The sequence below is a fragment of the Delphinapterus leucas genome, chromosome 3 (assembly GCF_059928025.1).
Source record: "Delphinapterus leucas isolate spDelLeu-1000000601 "Yukka" chromosome 3, BTC_Dleu_Yukka2, whole genome shotgun sequence".
NCBI lineage: Eukaryota > Metazoa > Chordata > Mammalia > Artiodactyla > Monodontidae > Delphinapterus > Delphinapterus leucas.
In genome coordinates this window covers 110,782,462-110,800,691 of record NC_143131.1, presented here as the reverse complement: position 1 = coordinate 110,800,691, position 18,230 = coordinate 110,782,462, and the positions used below count along the sequence as shown (strand labels likewise).

General features: G+C 53.3%; 1 protein-coding gene across 1 annotated transcript in view; it reads left to right on the top strand.

Annotated features, from left to right (window-relative positions):
- Positions 1–3,191: 3,191 nt before the first annotated feature.
- The window catches only part of ACSL6 (acyl-CoA synthetase long chain family member 6), a 62,915-nt gene continuing 47,876 nt past the window's right edge, over positions 3,192–18,230 (top strand). Inside the window, exon 1 of the mRNA XM_022588731.2 lies at positions 3,192–3,503. Coding sequence (XP_022444439.1) covers positions 3,455–3,503 — 49 coding nt within the window. The 5' untranslated portion in view covers positions 3,192–3,454. The remainder of the gene's footprint in view (positions 3,504–18,230) is intronic.

Below are 18,230 nucleotides of genomic sequence, written 5' to 3'. Positions count from 1 at the left end.
GACAGGTATCACTGCTTGCTTTAGGTCTTCTGCTAAAAGCACATGTACAATATTTGTGTGACAATTTGGTGTAATGGATAAAATGTATATCCTATAAAATGTTTCCCCATAATCAGACCTCTGAACTTGTTCACTATGTCTGATTAGTTTTCACCCAATGTAGATAACTAGGCATATCTCTCTGTCTATGTATATATAGAGATAGATAGACATAGTAGATATAGATATCTATATAGATATAGCTATAGATATGTATAAACAAAAAGGAGGTCTAACACTGAGGGACATGATGGATTCAGGGAGGCAGCAATCATCTTGGCATCACAGGACAAATATTTTGATATATCGAAAGATTTGCAAACAAAAGTGTAAATGATCAAAGAAATTTTCACATATTGAGGTCTGGGAAAGTCATTCTGGCTTATACATCATTTAAATTAAACTGGAACAGCCTATTATGTGGCTTGTTGAACATACATTGTATTACATCTACTTTAACCATTAAGGAAAAAAATGTATTTAGAAATCAAAATAGAGTAACTGTGGTTCAGACATCCCAAATAGAACTGGGTGGCCATGGTTTCAGATTTCTTCCTATATTACTGAGGACTTGAATTTTCTGAACTGTATCAGACTCAAGACCACCACCAGCTGTTCTCAACATCTGCTAGCAGCCCTCAACTGCAACCTTATGGTCTCAAGGTGACTATGAAATCTTGATCTTACTTTAGGAATATTACTAACAAATGAGACAGCTTTAGCCTCCCAGCAGAAGGCATTAGATTCTTTAGCCAGACTAGTACTAGACAATAAAATTGCTTTAGAATAGATTTTAGCAGAAAAAGGAAACATATGTGTAGTAGCTAATAGCTCCTGTTATGTATATGTTAATACCATATCAGAAGTTAAAACCTACTTACACAGAATTAGGAAATTGGCTACCTGGCTACAAGTCTCCCCATTAGTACCAGGTCCAGGCTGGTTTTCAGGCTTATTCTCCTGAATTCCTCAGGGAACAAGATCTATTTTCCAAGGTTTATTAAAGTTTGGGTTGTCACTCCTCTTACTTCTAATTGGTTATCTGATTATAAAATGCGCTGTACAGGGAGATCAGCTCAGTGTTTTGTGACCACCTAGAGGGGTGGGATAGGGAGGATGGGAGGGAGACACAAGAGGGAGGAGATATGGGGATATATGTATATGTATAGCTGATTCACGTTGTTATAAAGCAGAAACTAACACACCATTGTAAAGCAATTATACTCCAATAAAGATGTTTTGAAAAATAAATAAATAAAATGTGCTATAAGCTGTTGCACCAAAATGGTGGACCAGGGGACTAAAATTTAATCACATAAGTCTTGGGTCTAAGACCTGGAACTCGGAAACATGTCCAACTTGGTATGCAATGTTTCCATTCCCCAAATTGAGGCAGGACTAGGCCCCATTTCAGCAGGAAATAGAATAGTCATCACTCTGTTCCCTCAAAGATTTGGGGGAAAGTTAAAACAGGAGTGGGGATTGATGCCGAAAGCTCAACTTCTCTGTACACTGGTGCCAAATCGAATCTGAGAGATAGAGTTTTGGGTGAAGTAGAAAAGGATAGCTTTGTTACTTTGCCAGGCAAAGGGGGACGCAGCGGGCTCCTGCCTCAAAAAACTATGTGTCCCAACCCAGGACGATTTGATGAGGAGTTTTGACAATACTTCCCAAGGGTGGGGTTGCTGACAAGATTAGGGTGTGTGCTGTCTCAGATGGTCAGGTCTCCTAATCTTGACTCAGGTGGTTTCTTGGCTGCTCCTCCCTTGATTAGCAACTGTTCGAATCTGCCCTTTGGAACTCCGGGAAGGTCACGGAGGCTGGAGTCTTGCCTACAAGAAATGGGGGACAAAAAGAAACCTCTGTGCCTGGGAGCCCCACAGGGCCCCGCTCAGTTTCAGGATTGAAGCCAAGTCCCCCTAAAATTGAGTTCCTTTACTGAGTTTATGATTAATCTCTCTACCCAAAACTTTATCCCCTTTCTTATCCCCTCTGACCTCAATCCTCTGCTAACTAAACAGTAATCAACCAGAATCAGATGACTAAAATTGCTGTTGTTGATAACATTATTAATGTACTAAAAGTTATTAGAGATATCATCATTAATATGCAAACTCAGGTTGTTTCTCCAGGGCAAGATGAGCTAACAGACTGCAAGCCATGGACCACCTGGCCAGAGCATCATAAACCAGGGACATCCCGAGTTTCAAAACTACAATGAAGAAATGTCACAAGACAATTAATTCCAGCCTGTTTGTTCTTTAAAAAAATCCTAACTCAAAGACCAAGTTGAAGTGTATCTGAGGTTTATCTTCCACTCCCTTGCTTGGAGCACTGTGATAAACACTGTACTCTCCTTCACCAAAACCTGGTGTCAGTAGATTCGCTTTGCTGTGCCTCAGGCGGGATGAGTTCAGTTTGGTAACACAACCGCTCAGCTAGCAGTGTGGCGATCTGTGACCGTAGGTGCCTATGTGGCCATTCATTTTAGCTACTAGGGGCCTCTTGAGACCTCATGTGCCACATAAGATTGTGTGTGAAGACCAGGATTGCCTGTGTTCTGGTGGAACACCTGTGATTCCATGTGGCTTCCTGTGACTTCATGTGACCCTGTGTGGCAGCCTGTTACCACATGGAGCCTCCTGTGACCTTGGGTGGCCTCAGATCCAATCTTCCCAGAAAGAGAGATCTGAGGTCCCCAGAGAATATGGGCACTATCCGGCGTAGCTGCCCCTTTTCCAGATCCTAAATAGACCCTCACCGCCCTCTCTCCTCTTTGGCTTGCAGACCTGACATCCAGAGGTTCCTGGTGTCTGAAAACTGGGGTCCTAGGGGGCGTTAGCGTCAGCCGCAACCGGCCCACCGGCAAGTGTGCCTCCTAGAACAGGTGACCGCGACCTCTCTGCCACCCGAGCCCGCCCAGCCATAAAAGCCAGCATCGCGCTGGGTAGGGGTAAGGGTCGCGCGTTGGTGGGGTGCGCGCGGCGTCGCGCTCCTACGCTCGTCGCCCGTGCTGCCCTCTCCTGCCGGTTTCCCCAGAACTCCGGGTCGTGACGTTAGGCGGGGCGGAGAGGGCCGGTCGGCTCTGCAGCCTGGCCCCTCCCCCGCCCGGGGCCTCGGCGGTTCCCACGCGGCTGTGAGCGTGCGGAGCGCCCGGACCTGGACCGCGGCGGGGCTGGAAGGGGGCTGGAAGGGGGCTGGAAGGTGGCTCCGGTGCAGAGCGGGCCCGTGGCGCCCTCCCCCTCCCGCCAAGACACCGCAGCCGCGCGCGGAGGCGGGGCGCTGCGGAGCCGGGCGGGGGGGGGGGGCGGGGGCTAAAAATACCCGGCGGCAGCGGCTGCGCGGCTTCTGCTGGGGCTGCGGGGCTGTGGGCCGGGGAGGCCGTGCCGGGCCCATTTGGGTCCCGCTGAGCGACATGCTGACCTTCTTCCTCGTGTCGGGGGGCTCCCTCTGGCTGTTCTCGGGTAAGTCTTCCCCCTCTCCCCGTCCTCTTCTGTGACCCTCATCCCTGGCACGCTGTGGGGTCTTGGTCCCGGGCTGGGGGTGATCCCCCAGCCCCGGCTGCCGAGCCATCCTTTCAGGACTACCCTGGGCCCCCCAGGTCTAACCCCTTCCAAATTCTGGCGGGCTCCGGGCCGCGTCTGGGAAGTGCCTGTGTCAGTGAAAATGAGGGGCCTTGCTCTCCGAGACCTCACAACAACTTCCCTCCGGTTCTCGACTCCCCCCGCCCCTTATAGTGAGGACCATCCGCCGAGCAGACTAGGCCCTGAGGCCACTCGTCCCCCAAGGCCAAGTCCAGGGACAGACAGTTCATCCTTGTCTATCTCCAGGATGCAGACCCTGAGGATGTTGGACCCTGAGGTCCCACAGCAGGTCAAGGACATGACCGGGACTGACCTGGGGCTTCCTGATCCTGGTGAGAGGGCTTCCTCACAACCCCTCCTGCCCACCCCCACCCTTCAGCCAGAGTACACGATTTCTGTAAACCAGGGTTCACCTGGCTCCTCAGCTATGCCCATGGCTTGTGTCCCCACCCTGCCAGCGCCCACCTCTTCCCCTCACAGGAGTCAGCCTCTCACCCCTGCATCCTCTCAAGAAACCTTGAGAACCCCTTCTGAATCCCTGCCCAATGCTCTTGCCCCCTCCCCACACAGGACCTGGGCTCTCACCCAGGGCGCAGTCATCCACCAGTTTTGCTGCCTACACCAGCCACTCCCCTCTGTGAGTGTTGGGTTCCTCTAGGTTATGATACCACTAAAGGGTCTCCACCCACCCCCACCCATACCCCCATGTGCAAATTCAGTCTCATAATGTATGTGAAGTGCTCGAACCTTAAACTGGCTTTAAGTTGGACCTGACCCAGAGCAAGTGCTTTATGAATGTTAGTTGTATTATTATTTCATGCTCAAACAGCATCATCAGAGGAGGTAGTAAGATTCTTTCTGAGCCGAAGAAGGGGAGGAAGGCGACCCTTTTGAAATCCTTAACTGAAACTTTGCCTGTGTTATTTAATATTCACAGCAAATCCTAGGAGGTTGGTGGTGCTCTTTTTTTACTGAGGTTCAGAGGTTAATTGACTTGCCCAATGTCACACGGATAATATCTGACAGATTAGGATTTGATCTGAGTTTTAATTGATTCATCATTGCTAAGTGCTTCCTGGTATCAGGCTTGAACCTAGAGGGTTGGTAGGCCAGGTAGTGGTGGGCAGCCCCTGCCACCATTGCCCTGAGCCAGGCCACAGGGACACCGCCCCTGAGCTGGGGAGAGTGAGGCCTCCCTAATACCCTCAGCTCCCTAAGCTCCTTCTGTCTGCCGTGTCTGAGGCCAAGCGGTGCAGGGGCACTCTGGGCCTGATGTGCTCATCCAACAGGCAGGGCTGGAGCTAGAGCTAGGGTTGAGTATAAAGGGCAGGAGTCATCAAAATAGTGGTGATGACGATGATGATAGTAACAGCCACCATTTATTGTTTGGATGATGGTCTCAGAGCCTTTTCCCTGTGCCAGGACCCCTTTGCCCTACCCTTAGGAGGCCCCCACCCAGCCATGCGTCCAAGGGTAGCTCTCTGGAGCCTTGGTCTTCTGCGGCTACAGGGAAGTGCCTGGGGGCTACAGAGCCACATGTGGCAGGAGTCATCAGCCTCTGAGAAAAAAAGTCCTTACAGTGCGGGATGCTTGTCTGAAAGTGGGATTCAGCAGGTGCTAACTCAAACTGGTCTTCTGTCCTACTTCGGCGTGGAGTGTTTCCCAAAGCGGTCAGGCGCCTCCTAGAATGGGGAGTTTGCCTCAGTGAAAGACTGTTCAGGGGCCTCAGAATAGTCAAGCAGGGTGACTCTTGGTACAGGTGACATCTTCTTCCCTACAGACCAAGTTTCTCATTGGGTACAGGAAATTCCTCAAAGATGCCATACTTGGTGTAAGAGTGAGACACTGAGGCTGGTATGTGGTACCCACTTCAGACACATTGTGGCATTCGCAGATCACGTCCACCTTGCTTGGGACTTTACCTGGACCCCAGCCTTTTTTTGAGGGCAGAGAGGACACCTAGGCTAACACTGAGAACACATTCTGCCTTGTAATCGCCAGGGTCCCATGGCAGCTGCCAGATCTCTCTGGCTCAGTTAGAAATAGGAGAGGCCCCCTGAAGTGATATTACTCTTTGTAGAGTTATGTGCCGTTTGCCACCCAATCCAGCCCTAGGGAGACAAGGGAAGGGTAGAGGGGAGCCACCTGGAGAAGGAACTGATTATATGGGGGAAGCAGCCATGTACTCTGAGTCTTAGGAGAGCTAGGGCTGTATTTGTCCTGTTCCCCGCTGAGGCCAGCCCAGATCCCACCTGTGTATTGAGTAATAAACAAGGAAACAAAATAGATCCAGTGTGGTGAGTCAGATGCTGTGCCTGGCCCAGGAAAACATGGTCTCAGTGCTGTGAGCACTCAGAGGACTATGGGAGCAATGGATTGGCACTTCTGCCTGCCTATATGGCACCCTTGTACAAAGTAGAAAGAGGCTCCCCTCCTGGTGGATGAATTTCTAGGCTGATGCAGCCCTGTGTCCTTCTACAGTGTCCAGTCTGTGCACCATATACCCAACCATCTGTCTGAGTGGGCTTTTGCAGCATATAGGGAGGGGTGTTTTGTCAGAGTCAGGTAGGCCAAACCCCAGGTAGAGAAAATCAGGCCAGCAAAAGTGTGCAGGAAGAACTGTGGTGGAGGTGGGTCTTTAGGGTCTTGTGCCTGAGGAGCCTAGCTTGTAGGAGGGGATGGAGTCGGGATGGAGTCTGGATGGGAGGGGATTTTAGAGAAAAGGGTTTTATTTAGGGGGGCAGAGGAGCCCTCGATTTAGCTGCAGTGGCCAGGCTGAGCCAGAAGGAGGAGGGTGGAGGCTGGGAGAGCAGTGGGAGGCTGTTGTGATGTTATGGATGAGAATAACTGTGGCCAAAGGATGGCCCAGTTGAGGCTGGGTTCCAGGAAGAGGAAGGTAGGAGGCCCTAGCTGTGACCCTTAGGGGAATGGGGGCTGGCCCTGGTGGCAGAGATTGGTGTGGCAGCAACCTGGCTGCAGGTATCCAGGGCAGGTGCAGACTTGCACAGCCTAGCTCAGCCCAGCCCCATCAGATTCTCCCCACACCGCTGCTCCCATTAGGGTGGAGGACTGGTGTGAGGTCTGGGGCCATCCCAGGGGGCCCAAGAAGGCAGCCAGGGCCCTGACAGATGGTGGGGCACCAGGCAGCACATCTGAGGGCATGCCTCACAAGATAAGGCCTGGATTTGCACATGGTGCACCACTGTGTGGGAGAATTCGTACCTCAGTGCCTTCTCTCCCTCGCTGGCCCGTGGTAGGATACAGGGGTGCTCCCAGTGAGAGCACACTGACACCAGGGGGTGGCAGAACCCAGCCATTCTGCTCTCTGGCAGGTTTTCTGTCCCTTGTGATTACAGGGGCTCTTGGGTTGACCTTCAGAAGGCCGAACTTGGCTCAGCTACAGTCCCAGATGGGACCCAGGACTGTCCCCCACACACAACATGCAGGATAAGTGAGCATGAGGAGTTTGCAAAAAGAGGCCGAAGTTACAGGCATTGGTGTAACAGAAGCTGCAGTGTGTAACTAGCCAGTGCCTGGCATGTAGTAGGCACTCAGATATTCGTTGAATGAAGTACTTTTGGGGGGGAGCAGTGTTTTCATGGGGGAAGTGTTGTTGCAAACATGCTGACTTGACTGCTGTTGCCCTGAGCACCCATCACATGTCCAGTACCATGTTCTACAGTTCCCCAAGCTTTCCTTTAATCTTACCCACAACATTGTGGTGCTGTTATCCCCATTTAATAGACGTGGCACAAAGACACAAGGAGGTTCAGTGGTGAAGCAACTCCTGAGAGCTGTGAGTCAGACCACATGCTCAGACTCCAGGCCAAGAAGGGACCCGGAGGATCAGGCAGGATCAGGCAGGGCCTGAGGCTAAGTCAGTGGGCACAGACAAAGGAGCAGTCCTTGGACGGGGAGAGTTTAAAGAGAAGACAGGTGTAAAGAGCAAAGAGCAGGGGCTGGCACATAGGAAAGGGCTCACTGAATGTTAGCTAAAGTTATAACACCTTGAGCTAAGCCTTCCTCAAAGGAGGTACAGGATTCTGACGTGCAGAAAGTGGGTAGGGAAAGAAAAGGCGTTCCAGGCAGAGGGATCCGTGTGAGAAAAGATTGGGAAGATGAATCAATGAGAGTTAGGGACAGACTCTGCTCAGCCAGCGGGGTCTCCAGGGCTGGCCTCTGCGGGCACTAGAAGGCCAGGCCAGGCAGCACAGGCTTCATTCTGTGTGGTAGATGCATCAAGGACATATGGCCCAAACTGGGCATGTGGATGGCCAAGGTGACACTGTCCCTACACTACTCCAGCCGCATGCATCTCCTGGTGGCACACGTGCCACTGAACTACAGTCTTTTGCCTCCTCTACTAGCCCTATGATCTCCTTGAGGGCAGAGCCAGGGTGTCTCCTCCCCGCGCCCAAGCCAGGGCCGGTACACAGTGTGCATCAGTGTTGATTGCATAAATGAATGATATGAAGAATTCCCTGAGAACAATTTATCTTAATAATGAGGTGTTTTCTCACTACAAGTCCATTGGCTGACAACAGACCTTGAGTGTTCTCCTACTGGGTGCCAGGCTCTATGCCTAGCTGGGGGATATCACCAATATGGTAGAAGCTGTAGGGGAAAGCAGGTGTGAACTCCTTGCAGGCAGAGCCAGATCAGCCTTCAGTGGAGAACCCGGAACAGAAGCGGGTGCTCCAGAAGTGTTTGTTGAATTAACGAGTGAGTGAATGACCACACTGGCAGCTGTGGTGTGACTGGTTTCACAGAAGATAGTCTTCTCTGAGGATGAGATTCTGTTGTTTCCTTAGAGCTCCAAATTTCCAGTCTCCCAGTAGGCTGGGAACTCCGGCCAAGCAGAGCTGAAAGGAGGCCCTAGTCAAGGTCCTCAGCTCACTGGATGATCTGGTGTGATGGCCCCACTCCTGCGTTGGCCTGGCCAGAGTCCCCACTAACCGCCCATTGGGCCCCAGGAGGGGAGCATTGTTAGTGAGATGCTACTTTGGGCCCTTGGGGTTGGCCTTCAGGTGAGGCCCAGGGGTGGTCCCACATAATTGCTCAGCTGCTCCAGGAGCCCATAGTTGGTGTGGTCATTCTCAGACCCAGTTACTTTGTGTGGCTCCTGACTTGTGTGAGGCTTGGGATCTGTGACAGGCAGAAGTAGGAGGATGGGAAATGGGCTTGGACAGATTCTGAGCCAAGCTGAGCTATCTGTTCAGAAGCCCAATCTGTAATCTCAGAGCCTGAAAGATTTCAAATCCCAAGAAGTCCCATCTGTGCCTGCTTACGAGCTCTTCCTGGAGAACTTTGCTCTCCCGACAGCTACTCCAGGGAGTAGGGGTGCTTGGGGGTGTCCATGGAGAGTTGGGGGTGATGAGCTTCTGATTTGTCATCTGCTCATTCAGGCCTGCATTCTGAGGTAACTGTCTCCTGGAGCTTTAGAATAGGAAGCCAGGCCTGGATGGTGCCAGTGAGGTAACAGTCAGCATCTGTTCCCAGACCCTGGGGTAAGCAAATCTGGGTTGGCACCTGTTAGGGCCAGGAGCAGACCTAGTGATTGATGGCTATTGGAGGAATGGAGAGAGAGGACAGGCAGGCCCAGGTTGAGTGGGCAGCTCTGAGACAGAGCCCACTAATCAACACCGGCAACACTGCCCTACTCCCAGGGTACCACAGCTTGACCTACCAGCACGGGAGGTAGATAATCAGGGACTGAGCAGGACTTGTCCTGCTGCAGAGCCCTGTTTTTACCACTAGTGTGTTTTCGCTGTTTGTTTGTTTCTCTAGATTGTTCTGGTGGCTGAAGAGTCCCCAGTGGGGTTCCTCCTGACCACTCACCCTTGCCCCAGCCTTGGCTATAAACCATTCTGGGCACTGACTGTAGGTCCTGCCACATAGACAGGAGGGCTACTGGGAGGGACAGTAAGGTCAGCCAGAGAATAGACAGCAAGGCCAACTGGAGGCCACACAGCAAGGACAGAAACGGGGATGGGAAGGTAGCCAGAGCTGGGACAAAGAGGGCAGCAAGATGGGATGTGGGCCCGCCAGTGAGATGGGACAGGGAGGTTGGCCAGAGGCTGATGGTGAGGCCCTAGAGACCAATAAGAGGAAAGCAGGTATCAGCATGGAGAAGGGGGCCTCAGGGAGGACCCATCTAGGCCTGCAGTGACCCCTTGACTTTGTTTGCTTAATTTATTTAATTTATTTATTTTTGGCTGCGTAGGGCCTTCCTTGCTGCGCAGGCTTTCTCTAGTTGTGGAGAGTGGCGGGCTACTCTTCGTTGCAGTGCGCGGGCTTCTCATTGTGGTGGCTTCTCTTGTTGCAGAGCAGGGGCTCTAGGCATGCGGGCTTCAGTAGTTGTGGCTCACGGGCTCTAGAGCGCAGGCTCACTAGTTGTGGCGCATGGGCTTAGTTGTTTCGCGGCATGTGGGATCTTCCCGGACCAGGGATTGAACCCGTGACCCCTGCACTGGCAGATGGATTCTTAACCACTGCACCACCAGGGAAGTCCCCCTCTTGACTTTGGAAGGAGCAGTGTTTCTGGCCCTTCTTCTGTGTCCCCTAGCTGCATGAAGCCACCTAGACCTCAGGACCCTGCTTAATGGTGGAGAATGTACCTTCGTGCAGATGGATTGGATGTGCTTCTCTGGGGGACACCTTCGACTCACCCATACTCAGCCCCCACCCAGCCTGCAGGCTGCCTCCGCCTCAGCCTGCCTCTGCCTGGGGTGGTGGAGAGAAAGGGAGGGTGGCCTTCCCCTGGCCAGTGGGCTGTTGGGAGATTTGGGTACATGTGTCCCTGATCTCCTTGCCACAGGTCAGACAGCAGGGAAAGCTGTGACCTGTGAAGACCCCTTTTCCATCTGGACTGACGTTTCTTTTCTTTCTCCTCTACCTCCTGCTTTTCCTCCCTGGGGCAGCCCCATGAACCCTCCCAGAGACATGCCTGGCCTCTGGGCTTCATGGGCATACTGTGTGGCCCCAGCTGACAGTAGGAGGACCTGAGGAGGGAGGCAGCAGTGCACGGTCATCAAAGATGGGCATTTTCTCTGGGCTGAGAGGCTGACAGGGCCTGTTTCCTTTGGATTGCAGATCTGTGGAGCATCTCCAAACCCTCCTATTGGTTCAGAATCAGCTCCCGGGTGGTTTTGTCCTAGATTTCCTCTCAGGCCAAATGATCATACGTGTGATTGAGATCTTGCTGTGTCATTGTCTCCTGTTAATGGGAGTCTGAGTAGCAGCCATGCTTCATAGGTTATAAGCTTTGTGCTGTACACATAGATTAGCCTCACCTGTGTTTGTCCTGTCTCTGGGAGAATAGTGCCTAGAGTGTGCACTATTTTGTGCCTGGTTTCTTCACTCAGTATCATCCACAGTGCTATGTGTAATGAGGAAATTTGCAACAATACATTCCAAAAAAATGTGGAAAATGAAGGCAACACTGTTGAGTTGTTCAAGTCAAATGACTCTCCTTTATTCTGAGATCATGTTCTTCCATCTATCTTGCAATAAAATATGCTGGCAGTTTGGTTGGGTTTTGTTTTGTTATTGATACATTTGTTTAAAAAATAAGTAGATAGATATAGATACAGACATTTGTATATTTGTGCCATGGTTAATGGACAGCTCCTCGTGACCCTAGGGTGTCAGAAGAGCAGCATTTCTGGCCTCTGAAAGTCTGAACAAGATTGAAGTCTGACCTTGTCGTGGAGCCTCTGTGGTGGATGGAGTCCAAGCTCTGGAGCGTGATTGTGCACATTGGGCTCTGGGTCACAAACCCCACCCACAGCTCGGGGGCCACCTGTGGCAGCAACACTCTGGGCAGCAGGCAGAGAGTACATGTGACCTCCATTCTTCAAAGTCCTGTCAGTGCCCTGCAAGGGCTTTTGTTTACTGTCACATTTTTCTTCCCCTTTCTTTGTCCACATTTACCATCAACACCATGAGAATTGCTGGAAGTTCCCTCATTAAAAAAGGTGGCTACCTGAGGCCCAGTCATTACTATTTCTGAGAAGGACAAAACAACAGAGCCTCAGAATGGGCCGATCCCATTTCTTGGTCCCGTCCACCCTGACCTGACGCAGTGCTTTCTTTCCGCAGCGGCCGCAGAGGCCTCCCTCCAGCTCCCTCTGGAAAGGTGGTGGGTTCAGTGAGAATCCAAGTGATGGGTGCTCTCAGTGGGTCGGTGTGAACAACGTCCAGCAACCTTCCTGGGCCAGCCAGGGCCTCGTTTTGCTTTGGTCTGAAAGAGATTTTTGTTTTCCGGTGAGAACAGCCCCAGCCTGGCTGGGTGCCAGAGGCAGCAGCAGGAATACAAACACTTTCATGTGACAGACCCGGGTGGAGAGGTGTGGGCCTGCCAGCAGTGGGCCCTCCCCTGCCGCTGCTCCTTGGGAGGCGGTGATTTGCATATTCCCCATTCATCTTGGCCTTGAAAAGGAGGCCTGCGTTCTCAGTCCTCCGGACCAGCTGAGGGCTGGGCTGCTTGAGCCTGGTTTTAACTCTGTGGATGCCACCGGCTCTCACCGGTCAACAGCAGGCCTTGGCGGCTGGAGGGTGGTGAAAGGCAGCAGCTGCTGTGTGGCCCTGGCCTCCAGAGGGATGACTGAGGAGGTGGCAGGGTCCCACTGAGCAGCACAGGCTTCTGCTGAGCGGAGTGAGGCTCAGATTTGTTTCTCCTTGTGCCATTCAGAAGAGGAACTTTGTCAAAGTATGAGGAAGCCAGAAAATTAAGGTGTTTATCAGAGTCCCAGAAAATTTGCCTTTAACCAAAAGCAAAACTCCCTTTTCTCTGCTCATTGTCATTCCTGCAAAATAACAGTGACCCCTGGAATGGTGGGTATAGGCGCCTTATTGGCTCCTGGCTGCAGCAGGGGTCCCTTTGGCTGGGATCTGGAAGGACAGTTTGCCTGGGACACTTTGGCATCCTAAAACCCCAAGGTGCTAGGTCAGGTGAGCGGATGGGTCCTGTTAGCTTGTGGCTGGGACTTCAAAAGCATGAGGCTATATATAGTACAAATCACCATCTTTTTCCCTCTGCAGCTAAATGCCATCTTCCCAGCCTCGCTGCCTCCTTCCCAGGAGCCCCAGCATCTAGTAGGCTCTTTCTAGGACTCTGTCCCCTTCTCAGAACTCTCCTTCCCGCCCTGTTCCTGATCTCCTTGCTCCCCGTTCCTGACTGAGGATATGTCTTAGGTTCTGTCTTGTGAATCTCCCCTCCCCCTGCCCCAGCAGGTTGTCCCCAGTTGCTCCTGAGGGAACAAGTGGGCAAAAGCAAATCCCTCTGTTGCTCTCCCCACCTCAACGACCCGAACCGCATCTCAACAGAGCCCTCCTCCCTCCTGCAAGGTGCTTCCCCCTCGCTGGAGGTGGTTACATCCTGTTTCCCCTGTACCCTGGCCACCTGCAGTTGAGCTCTGACAGCATGGCCCTGCCTGGAGCAGCCCATGTTCTCTTTCTGAGCTTGAGCCTGTAGGGTTTGCATTGTGTCCTCAGTTTGGGCCAGTGATGGAAATGAATCACTGCTCCTGAGGCCAGGACACTGGTTGCCCTAACCTAGACGGGCTGGGAGGGGAAAGGATCATGTTGCAGCCACAGGATTTGGCTTCCTGCACAGTGGGGCCTGGCCAGGGGGTGTCCTCTGCTTGTGTAGCGCTCATTGGCCCTTGCCACTGTCCCTAGGGTTCTGCCTGCCATCCCAGGGCTTGGTGTGGCAGGAAGGACGATGAGGCCAAGGCTCATCCACACCGTCAGCCCTAGTCTTCGTCCCCTGGAAATATTTCTAAAGGGAGCGTTGCCACTGTCATAACCTCTGCTGTCCCTCCTCGTTCTGAGAATTTTGTCAGGCCTGATTCGTGGTAAGGACAACTTTTATCTCAGAGCTCGTGAAAGACACTGTTTCTCTTTGCTCCTCTGCTCTCAAGGCTATTTGTATTTTTAAGTGTCTGAAAGTATTGTTTGAGCCTGGCTTCCTGGTGGTGTTGTCAGGACTGTGGGCCCACGTTCCCTGACCAGGGCTTAGGGTGAGTGAGATTCTTAAGAGGTGCTGGCCTGAGGATGGGGGCGGAGGGTGCTGGGGGCTGCTTCCCACCCCCAGTGAATTGCTGGAGGGGAGGCATGTTCACGGTGGGGTCGGGCTATTGAGACAGGGGCCCTGTGCAGTGGTCAGGCACAGCCAACTTTAGTTAGGCCTTTCTACATTCAAGAGGCTTAAGTAAACCTTCAGAGCTATAATCAGGCTCCTCAGGGAGGTTCGGCAGGCGAGCCACCCTGTAACCCAGCAACCCTGAATCCTGGGCCCGCCTCTCTTGGGGGAACATGGGGTGGGTCTCACCTGGCAATTCCCAGCTCGGGGATGCCCTTGACCCCATGTCTGCCCCAGTCGTCTGTGGTTCTGTGACTCTAATTAAAACCCAGGAGGAAGGTGGAGAGAAAGCCCCTCTCACAGCACAGACAAGCGTGAATCCCTGTGTGGATGGGGTGGGGGCCAGCTGAGTGTGGGCTGCTGTGTTTGTGTCTCTACAGATCAGGGTCACACAGGTGTGATGGTGAGATTTGTGCTTTTCTTAACCTAGTACCTGGGCCACACACTTCCTGGGGCAGCACTGCTGGGCCGTAACTCTCTGCCTCTGGCACCCTGTGTGGTTTTCCGTCAGCCAGGACCTTGGTTGTGTCTACTGGATTTTCTGCCCCAGAAGCTGCCCTGAGAAGCATTAAAGGAGGCTTTCGTCTTAGTTAACAACATCTCTGAAAGTGTACAGAGAAAAGTAAAGGTCCTGCCAAGAAGGAAGGAAAAGGGGCTTTGGGGGCTGAGGGTTGGTCCTCAGGCATTTGTGCATTTTAAAGCTTCCTCCAGGTGTGTTGCCAGAGGCTGGGGCCTGGGGGCCCAGGCAAGCTTTTGCCAAGTTCCAGGTTAGTGCTGCTGAGGCAGGAAGCTCTCTGCGCGGCCCACCTGCCCCAGATGGTGGGGTGAGCAGTGGAAGCCCTATCAGCCCCAGGGAAGGTGTTGCAAGGCCTGCGGGCTCTAGAGTTTCCAGGCAGGTTATGAACACAGCTCTCGAGAGGGAGCTCAGAGTGCTGGGCCGCGACCTGGGGCGGTCTTGCTGCAGAGGAGGCGGATGGTGTTGGGCAGACAGCAGCCCTGTCCTGGAAGACTTGGAAGCACCGGTTGTGAGTAGGGCCTGGGAGTGGTGAGCTGGGTCCTGCGGGCTGGACCTGCCTTTTACTCTCCACAGCGGCTACCATGTGCCTGCTGTGAGCCCAGCCACACCCTGGCCTTGGAAGTAGGAGTCAAAAAAGGCCGTACGCAATCACCGCCCCAACTCCTCACCCAGTGGAGAAATCTTGCAGGAGTGAGGCCCTGGGTGTCCTGGGACCTCACTGTCCCAGTCTGTCTGCCAGAGGCGTTGAGGGAGTTTGGGGCTCAGCTTTGGTTCCAGCAGGCCTGGGTGTGGATTCTGGCTCCAGGATGGCCATCCCCCTGGCAAGCCAGGAAAGCGTCTCTCAGGGCAGGCTTTAAGGAGGGGCTGGTGTGCTGCCCTGGGGTCTGTGGGGGAGCTAAGCCATTATCTTCTACCTGCTGACCTTGGTGCTTGGTCTGGAGTGTCCCCACTGCCCAGAGCATCTCTGAGCAGATGTTTTATCTGGGACTGTGCCTAATCTCCTTCCTCTCCCCGAGTAGACTGGTTGTGACCTTGTGGGGTTGGGGGGTGGAGACAGCCCCTGGAAGGTGCTGGAGGAGATTCCTGGGCAACGGTGCAGGCCGCCCTGGGCACCAGGGATCTGGCCTCTCCACGCCCACTTCCACCATTCCCACCACCCCTACCGCTGTGCGGCCTGCAGGTCCCCAGCCCACGGCTGAGGGCCTGGCCCTTAATCAGTGCCACAGATAGTTGTGTAAGAAGACTTTGTCCTTAGGCAACCCTTCTGACGAATTCCTCTCCAGGACTGAAGACAGGGTAGGGGTGGGGAGAAGCAGAGGGGTGTGAACTGAGGCTCTTGCAACCTGGCAGAGTTGGGGTTAAGGCTGGGTTGCTTGCCTCTGAGCTGATCTGAGCCAGCACTACCCCGTGTGCAGATGCAGGGGAGGGGCAGCGGGGGGCCTGGAGGGGCCAGTGGCTCCCCATAGAGCTGTTCTGTGCCCGGGTCCCTGCCAGACCTGCTGCCACAGCTGCCAGGGAGCCTCTGCCACCACTGCTAGAGCCTCTGCCACCAGCTGGCTTCTCAGAGCAGGCATTTGTTGCCATCGGCTGACCCCAGGAGGGCAGACCTGGGGCAGGGCCTTCCACTTTTGAGCTTTGATCAAGATGTGGTAAGCTCTCTCCCTAAACCCCACGCATCCTTCATAAAGGGAGGCTGGTACTAGTGGGACCAGCTCAGCTGCCTCCCCAGTGCCAGGAGCCTGCTGGAAAGGTAGGATGTGAATGCATGTGATTTTGCAAGCTGTCTTTGAGCCCTTTTGGCTGGCAGAGACAGAGTAACTGCTTCAGCTAACTTCTGTCTACTGAATGTCTCCCTTACTGCATGCCTGGTACCTTATTCTCTGTCCATGAGATTTTTGATATGAGGCTAGAGGGGTAAAGTGACTTGTCCAAGGTCATACAGCTGTCAAGAGTATGAGTCAGGATTTGGACCTGGGTCAGTCCAGCACAAGAACTTCCCTTTGGGCCCTTTCCCTGACTTGTTTGCTGGGGACCCTGGCCCCTGGGAGGTTATGATTTCATTTCAGAGCTCTTCACTGGGAGTTAAGGAGGTTCTTTAATGATCTGCTGGCTTGCCTTGTGCTTCCCCATTTCTGAAGCCCTCAGAAGTTTGCACAGACCCGGAACCCCATTGCAAGGACCCCCACCTGCCTCCAGGCTGATACAGAGCGAAGCTGGTGTGATTCTAAGGGGAGGGAAGAATCTGAGGATCATGGAGGGTCTCAGTGCCAGCATTATGAGTTTGAATTTTTGTCCTAAGGTAGGAGGGAGCCAGGTAAGGTTTTTGAGCTGCGGCATGATATGGTTATGTCTGTGTATCAGGAACATAACTTTGGTATCAGTGTAAACACTGGTTACAGCAAGGAGACCTGTGAGGAGATTGGTGTGGGAGTCTGGACAGCACTTGGTGGTGGCTGGACCAGGCCAGGCCAGGAGGCTGGAGAGGAGTGGTCACGTTTGGGAGGTGTTTAGGAAGTAGTCCTGATAGAACCATCTTGCTAGATCGTGAAGGTCTAGAGTCAGGAAGCTGGACCAGCAGAGGGCTCTTGGAGTGGAGCCATGGGTCTCAGGGCCATCTCCACTGGAAATGTGCCCTGTGGCTCTGCTTCTGCCCCCTTGAAGTCAAAATACTTCTGACCAGGGCCCCCTTCCTCCCATTCTCTCCCTTCTTGGGTTTTGACAGCTATGCCTCTCACTACCCACCTTCCATGTGCCCTGAACCAGCCTGTGCCACCACTTGGTATTCTGAACTGGTCTATGCCCAAGGCGAAGGCATAGGATGTGCTAGAGGAGAAGAGGCTAGTTGATGCTGAGGGCTGGGTACCCCTGCCAGGTGAATATTTACAAACACTCATAGCCGCTTTCTTGGCAACACCAGCACCACTGATTCCCTTGGGTGCTGTCCCCCTCCCCCATGCCCCCTGTGCCCCATGCTGCTGCAACCAAGAGAGCCTCCTGGGGGCATGGAAGGAGGCAGCCATGGCTGGGACCCCAGGGACAGAGAAGGAGAGGGGGTCAGAAGAGGCCAAGGCCCTGTGAAATAATGAGATAAGACCAGACTCCCAGGCCCAGGCTCTGCTCAGCCCCAAGCCAAAGGCCTGGTGGCACAGGCTGGCTCTGAGGTCCATGTCCTCAGAGGACCTGAATTTGCAGCTCTCCACTCCAGTGGCTCCCGGCGGTCTGAAGGGCATCTCACGGTATGTGCAAGCACCCGTGACTGTCTGAGGTTGGCAAGCCTGTACGAATGACACCCCCTGGTTGCTGCCCAGCCAGGAAGGGGCACAGGCTCAGCCTTAGGACTAGAGGAGCTGCAGTCACTTCAGACGCCTCCTTAGGGGTGGACACCTAAATAGAAGCCTGAGGAGGAGTGGGTAGCCAAGCCTTTTTCCCACCACCCTCCAGTGTCCTAGGCGAGTGGGCTTCCTGGAAGAGAACCCAGCCATAGGAGGATGGCAAGTTCATAAGGTGAGGCCAGGAGGGAGCCCACCTGTGGTGTGTGCGTGGTGAAGAGCAAGTGACTGGCCTGACTGGCGGAGCCCTGCTTACGGGCTCTGGTGGCCCCTACCCCCTGCAACCTGCCTGAGCTCTTCTGAGCAGGCCTGAAGATGGTTTTCTGTGGGTTCAGCACTACTGCAGAGGAGAGCATGGGTTTGGGTATGGATCGTACAGTGTAGGCAAGGGTTAGGGTTGCGCTGCAACACAAGGCAGTGGTTTGAGAGGCCATAGTCATCTGGGGCTCGAGTCCTGGCTCCCTTGCTTGCTCACTGTGTCCCTGTGAATGGCAGGTAACTTCTTCAGTGGAGTCTCTATGTCCTCACCTTATAATGAGTACGTGGAGCTGTCATGAGGATCGAGCAGTGCAGTGTGTAGGCATGGGCTCCCACACACTAGCAATTCAGGAAGTTTA